General features: G+C 39.2%; 1 protein-coding gene across 2 annotated transcripts; it reads left to right on the forward strand.

Annotated features, from left to right (window-relative positions):
- Positions 1–1,201: 1,201 nt before the first annotated feature.
- On the forward strand, positions 1,202–3,601 carry LOC18423305 (homeobox-leucine zipper protein ATHB-16). Of its 2 annotated transcripts, none has more exons than XM_006827907.4 (3): positions 1,202–1,771; positions 2,159–2,520; positions 2,618–3,601. In XM_006827907.4, the coding sequence occupies exons 1-3, from the start codon at positions 1,711–1,713 to the stop codon at positions 3,209–3,211; spliced, it is 1,017 nt and encodes a 338-aa protein (XP_006827970.1). In that variant the 5' UTR covers positions 1,202–1,710; the 3' UTR covers positions 3,212–3,601. The 2 variants fall into 2 exon arrangements, with proteins under 2 accessions (XP_006827970.1, XP_088721129.1); XM_088865003.1 differs by having other exon boundaries at positions 1,202–1,625.
- The last annotated feature ends 3,588 nt before the right edge of the window (positions 3,602–7,189 follow it).

Below are 7,189 nucleotides of genomic sequence, written 5' to 3' on the forward strand. Positions count from 1 at the left end.
GAAGAGTCTGAGCCTCCAATTTAGTTTCCTGGAGAAGTAAATAGATCAGGTATTTTATTTCTACAAAAAGAAAGAACATCTCTTTTGCGTTGAGCACTATTGATACCCTTGACATTCGAACATAACATTTCATATAGACTGTTAACTATATCAGTGTTTTGTGACCCTTGAAGGACCAGCAAACATAGGCATCAAAGTTTCATAATGTACGTCATGATCATAGTTAATATGACATACTAAATTGTCATTTTTTCTTTGAAGCTTTCATTTATTATTAGATTTTTGAATTTTGCTCACAACAAGCCTTTCTTCTAATTCTTTTTTACGATCTTCCTAGTTCCAACTATGTACTTTTGAGCCTACCAATTACTCTTTTTAAGCTTTCCACTTCAACTAACTTGTACCTTATAACAAAATGTTATATTGAAGCCTGTAGTACACAAATAATATCACACTATAAAATCCTGGTAAAATTTTACCATTAAAATAGAGAAGAGGAGCTGCACTCCCGCATAAGACATAATTTGTTCACAAGAGCAAAACATGAGAGGAAGAGAGAGATTGTAAGTAGGACCACCGGCTAAAATATGTAGCGCCCAAGCCACAAACTGTTGTGGTGAAGCCCTATTTTTTATCTAGACCTTTTGTGTTTTTCATTATTTATTTGACCTGGTGTGACATGGCCCGGGACCAAATGGGGCAAGGGGCGGTCTGATGCGAGCCTTATGAGGAAGGGGTGGAGGGCAGGCTTGTACCCGTTACCAACCGCGCAGTTTGTACGCAACGATACGCTGACGTCGCCTAAATCTGAACCCCTCACTGCTCCTCTCTCTCTCTCTCTCTCTATCTTTCTCTCCGAGGAAACGAAGTAAGAGTAGTGAGATTTGCAGGGGCAAATCATTGAGTTTACATCACTTAGTCTGGAAAAAAAAATAAAAAAAATGAAGGGGTTTGGTCATATAAGCATTACAGAAAGGTTGGGTTGCACTGGCAACATCTCTCAAAAAATATCTTGAACAAAAGGGGGTGTAGGTCCCACATGGAACGGCAACAGGGTGGATTCATTTGGTCGAAATTTGGGTTTCATTTCATTTGGGAGAAGAAGAATCAACCAACCCCGGTTGCTCCACCTTGGTTTCTCTAACCCAATTGGTTAACCCACCTTGGTTTATTTATAGAAAGAGGGAGAGAGTAGAGTATCAGGGCCACCCTCATATAATACAAGCCCCAGTTGGCCCTTTCACTGGTTTTTCGTCTCTTTCTCTCTCCTCTCTCTTCCTCCCACAAAAGGAAGAGCAGGAAAAGGGTGGAACTGATAGTTCCCTCTTTCTCTCTCATGAAAAGGCGAATTGGGTGTGGAAGAATATTACTTTTCATGGAAGTTTTTCATGGTGGGTAGCAAAAAAACAGGGGTTAGAGACCTGCAGCTAGTTGCAGGTTGATGGGTTCAGAAGCTGGGGAAGAATTAGGAGAGAGAAAGAAAGATGGGGAGAAGGTGGGGATAGTGTTTGAGTGGAAGCCATGGGCCTGTAACTTCTTCTTGAACAGGAGTCCCAAACCATGGTTGATCTTTCCTGCTCCTTAAACAAATAGGCCAGGCGACTTGATCCCCTCAAGAGAAGAAGGTCCATACTTTCTCTCTCTTCTCTCTCTCTCTCTAAATATTGTTCTTGTTCGGTTATATTGAATTTATATTTGAGGGAAGAGACCATGAAGAGGATGGAGAGCTCGGATTCATTGGGTGCCTTGATTTCAATGTGTCCCTCTGCAGGTATTAATCATTCATAACTAACTTCAAAATGAATGTTTCCTTCTCTCTCTGTATGCATATATGAAACAAATGCTTATTGGTAGTTGCACCTGGTGTTATTGGTGCAAATTGGTTAAAATAAATAATTACAGTCAATTTCTTGGGACCTGCAATCCCTGTCTTTCCTCTCTTTGTTTCTTGTTATGGAAGGTATGAGAAAGAGATTTAACGTTAGTAAGTTACTGACGGTAAGTAGTGGATTTTGCTACTCCAGTTTTTATTTTCAGAGGACGTGGTTTTAGAGAGAGAGGGAGGCTTCATATAAACTAAGAGAAAATTAGAGATAGAGAGAGGGTGTGGTTTTTAGCGATGATATGTGATTTCGTTTTGTTTGTGTGGGTAAATTAGAGGAGAAGAATGGTGGTGGGGGTTACAGTAGCAGGGGATTTCAGAGCATATTGGATGGGTTTGAAGAGGAGGAGGAGTGTGGGCAAGCTTCGGAGAAGAAGCGGAGGCTCAGCGTCGATCAGGTGAAAGCTTTAGAGAAGAATTTCGAGGTGGAGAACAAGCTGGAGCCCGAGCGGAAGGCGAAGCTGGCTCAAGAGCTCGGCCTTCAGCCGAGGCAGGTGGCTGTTTGGTTCCAAAACAGAAGAGCCCGGTGGAAGACGAAGCAGCTCGAGAAAGATTACAACCTGCTCAAAGCCAACTACGACAATCTCAAAATCAACTTCGATAATGTTAAGAAAGACAAGGAAACTCTCATGGCTGAGGTAAGAGAGATTGTATAGAATCCATGAAACTTTAGAGAGAGAGTATGAAACTTTTAGAGAGTGATTGTTGACATGGGGTTTTTGGTGTTAAAACCAGCTGAGAGGTGTGAAGGAGAAAGTGGGCGGTAGAAAGAGCGGCGGTGGTGGTGGTAGCGGCGGAGGAGACGCCAATAAGGAGGCGTTTCCGGACCCGCAAGACGCGCTTGCACCCATTCCCACGAGCAAAGACACGGAGGATTTGAAGGGCCACACCATGGACGGCCAGGATCGCTCCACAGGCATATGCCCCGACCTGAAGGACGGCTCGGATAGCGACTCAAGTGCCATACTAAATGACGAAAATAGCCCTCTCCACCACCCCCAAAGCCACCACTATCATCGCCCCCAAACACTGCTCTCTTCTGTCTCTTCTTCTTCGGCTATAATAGCAGAGGCGGCGCCACCCACTTCACCGCCTCCGCCTCTTCCATTTTTATCTCTCCACCACCATCACAGCAACAACTACCACATCTTCTCTTCTTCATCCTCGTCTTCTTCTTCAACAAATGGAGGGGTCACTCGCTTTTACCCGTCTCCATTCGCGAGGATGGAGGAGCACAATTTCCTGAACGCCGACGAGTCCTCCTGCAACTTCTTTGCAGATGAACAGGCCCCCTCTCTTCCATGGTACTGTTCCGACCACTGGAATTGAGCCCACCTCTTTCTCTCTCTACAAAAACCCACTTTTCTACCCTTTTCCATTTGCTTTGTCCTCCTGCTAGAGAGAGAAAAGCTTCTCTGATTCCTAAGTGGGATTGGGTGCATGGGAATGGGTCCTTTCATCTTTTCCCTTCTCTCTTTCTTTCTTGAATTAAATTTTATTTTCTTGTTTAAACTCTGTAAAATGGAGATGCATGTAGTATATAACCAGCAAGCTTCAGCACTTTAGTAGTCAGTGTAAAAAGGTTTTTCATGTTAGAGAGAGAAACTCGAAAGGGGAGGAGCACGAAAGAGAGAGTGTGCAATGATATCAAATAAAAGAGAAAAAAAAAAGAGCAGCTGGGTCTCGTCAAACTACCCAGACTTTTCGTTTCTCCAAAAACGGCAACTTTTTTTTTTGCTGTTGTTTTTCTCTCTCTTTCTTGTTTTATCTCATGGGTCATTGTTGTGTGCAGAGATGAGAGAGAAAGAGGGGAGAGAGAGTAGAGAGCATAAAGGCTGCACATGGTTCTCGTAAGCGTGACGTCGGTGGATGTAGCCGGTGATTTTAAATGGAAACAAAACAAAAAAGAAAACCCTGTGAAGTAATTACTTTGGCACTTTCTTTCTTTAATCTTGCTGCTCAGTAACGGCGGTTGTTTCTTTTTTCTGTTTAAAAGATGTATGAATATAAAAGACGGAAAAAGTTTATATAAAGATGCTACCTTATAATGTAGAACCACTCAAAAATCCATCCGAAAAAGTAGTTTTAATGTTGAAAAATCTTTTGATTGATTATTTTTGTGGTGTGACAATGGAAAATGAAAAGACTTTAAATTTTAAAACTAGTGCATTTTACAATATATTATCAATACTGTCCATTTTCAAGATTTTCATATGTTTATAAATCTATTTGGTTTAAATTAGTTTTGAAATTTAAAATTTTATAATTATATATAAAAATAAATTTTAAGATAATTTTAAGAATATTTTATATCAAAATTATATATCATGATAAAATTTGAAGGTGCATATGACCTCTATAGCTACGGATGGTATGCCAATTGCACCTTTTTAAAATAATCCAAAAAGTTTTTGTACCAAAATTACATGAAATGATAAAATTTAGAGGTGCAGGATTGTTTAAGATTGCAACGTTAAATAAACCACACCCAAATTAAAAACATGTCAAATCTACTCCACCTTAGGGGAGTGTTTGGCATGTGCTTTCGGCTGTTTCCTGTGCGTGGATCAATTACGTCGCAGATAATTATTCCTTTAAAGACAATAAATCACCTATTCTTTTGTTCAAAATGATGGTGCTACCTGGTGAAACATTTTGTTCAGTGAGGCCTCGGATGCACCAACTGTGCTATTGCAAGTGGCCACCTTCTAAATTCTTTAATGGAAAACCTTGGGAGGTCTATCACGGTTTCTATGAGGCCAGCCTGCTTAGTGTAGAAATATTGGCTTGATAATAAATATATTTTTTAAATATAATTTGATTTCAAGTCATGAATACGAAAGACAAAAATTGAAAACTAGAATAATAATGTTATTAAGAAAACATTTGGACCATTAGTTACAATTGCTTTTAGATGGACCACCTATTTGCATTCATCTTTATAATGAATGCTTTATACCGCGGGATTGGATATTGTAAAAATACCATCCAGCCTGAATGACAACCATTTTTCAAAAATAAAAAAGGAAGAGACCATTTACCTTTGGTACAAGGTAGTTACAATTAATCTTGATCACTGGAGGTGAAGTTGGGTGGTTGCATTTATTTTATTGACCAAGCTTAAAGTTCGAATTTTTTTTTTCGAACTTTGTAACACACCCAAGCTATCAATTTTCACATCAGATGGTTGTAAGTAATTGCGACCTCACAGTATCAAAGGTAATTAGTATCATTGTATGCAATTCCAAATTAAAATTTTTGGTCCTAAATGATATCACCTTGTACCTTTTTTTTGGTTAATTTAGTGGGGATGATGAGCCCCTACCCGTTTTTTTGGAAATTGTTAGTAGTTTTCGAATGCGTTACGTGAGAATGGAAGTCTAGATCTTAGTTGGGGTACAAGTGATGCTACCACCATGACTTGAACCCTATTCTCAAGTGGTAAGTCAGTGGGGATTTGGGCCGCTACCCTTTGATGAGAATGGAGTCAGATACCTCACCATGAGGCTCAGCAATACTATCGCTAAGGCCCTAAGCCATTCTCCTTTGCACCTTTCCTTTAATAACAATTATTTCAATGAAAAGTGGTTTTATGTGTTGGGGATGCAGTATTATATGAATCGACAACTATGATTGTCCATGCTACAATGCCATGGCAAGCATTGTTCTATTTATTTATTTTTACATAACCTTTTTGGATGAAATGTTAGGCAATCCCATCATAAAATTAGGATGAACCGGAAAAAAAATATTTCTATAAAAATAAATAACCAAAATGGCCTTAAAATTTTTGTCACTAGAAATATTTTTTATTACTTTTATCAATTGCATCCTTGTTGAATCTATGCATGCCCCAAATTTTGTTTCAAAATGATTTATAGAATAAACATTAAAAATACAAATCTTTGAGGCATAGGATCAAGATCTGAGAGTTAAGAGCCAGCTTGTGACATTGTGAATTAAGCCATCTCAGCCACCTACTCAAATATGATGATTGAGATCAAAGGTCACATTTACTATATTATTCGGGTGGGGTCACACAGAAAGCTTTCTCCTAAGGGAAAAAATTAATGGTTCAAAAATTTTCTAAATAAATTATCATTTTTAGTATTTAAAATTTATTTTTTATTTCACATTTGTGATTCCCATGTTAGACATTATGCAACATCAGGTACAAAATACATCTTAAAAACGGATCATGAAATGGGGATGCGTACCTACATATGAGTTCTAGGACTCATGTCCTATTTGATGGACTCATAGAAAGTTTTTCAATTCTCCAGTGATTATTTTAACTAGATTACTTTTTGAGCTCTGAATTTATGGGCATAGCCTGAGGAAAGAATCAAACTTTTAGGATGTGTTTGCAGCCATAGGACCCTTGAAAATTAGTGTGGATGCATGTCACATAAAAGTTATGATTAGTATGCTCTTACTTTGGCTTTCTCCATTGGCCCATTTTGCGTAATTATTAACATTAAAGAATCATTAATATCAAAGAATTGCGATCCACATGAGCATACGGTATATATGGTCATGAGGTTTATTCATCTCCAATCAATGGGTTGGATGGTGATGTAGAGGGCCTTAAGTGAGGTCTTCAGATGCACCCCATTCTCTCCGAATTATGATGCATTTTTCCTTTCAAAATGGGGCCCGATCCCGATGCAGGCTCTATAATCTGCATCGTCTAATATAATCGAGTGATATTGGATGGTGCGGATCTCATGGCCTGTACAATCAAGAAAGGTACGTAATTCGCCAGCTCACAAGACTTTAGGTCAACTATATATGCAAGTAGTCTCTAGAGAAAGGTTGGCTTAAATGAACTGAGCACTCACCTTAAAACCAGTAAAGAATATGCCCTTAGTTGTGAATATATGAGGGGGTTTTGGCATGGTGCTCAGAGATGGGGGAGGGGGTGTGAATCCTTGATGAAATGAGCTGGTTTTATTTGATTCTACCTTTTCTTAAAGGGAAAAAGAGATGTGACATGCTGGTGGGACATGGTATGAAGAAGAGGGGGAAGAGGGAAAATAAGATTTTGCACATGGATGGACTGACTACTACTACTTACTCAAAACTACTAACTGTGTGAGATAGAGAGAAGGGGGGGCAGTTTTTGTGGGCCTTTTGAGTTTGTGTGTTTGTATAAGTTTATGGGGAATCTGTATTCCCCTTGCCCACTCTTTACTTTTTCATATAGCTTTGATAAGAGGTTGGTCCCCACCCTGTCCCATGTGGGACCATCCTTGACTTTATTAACAACTATAGGTGTAAGTGGTGGCCCTCTTTCTATTCTCTCTC

This window comes from Amborella trichopoda, chromosome 4, assembly GCF_054954075.1.
Source record: "Amborella trichopoda isolate Santa Cruz 75 chromosome 4, AtrichopodaSantaCruz75HAP2 v2.0, whole genome shotgun sequence".
NCBI lineage: Eukaryota > Viridiplantae > Streptophyta > Magnoliopsida > Amborellales > Amborellaceae > Amborella > Amborella trichopoda.

What these genes read in the sequence shown, in the direction of transcription:
- LOC18423305 (XM_006827907.4), top strand. Translation starts at nt 1,711, where the DNA reads ATGAAGAGGATGGAGAGCTCGGATTCATTGGGTGCCTTGATTTCAATG. An exon ending in TTCAATGTGTCCCTCTGCAG is followed by an intron (nt 1,772 to 2,158) that starts GTATTAATCATT and finishes TGGGTAAATTAG; the next exon opens with AGGAGAAGAATGGTGGTGGG. An exon ending in AGGAAACTCTCATGGCTGAG is followed by an intron (nt 2,521 to 2,617) that starts GTAAGAGAGATT and finishes TGTTAAAACCAG; the next exon opens with CTGAGAGGTGTGAAGGAGAA.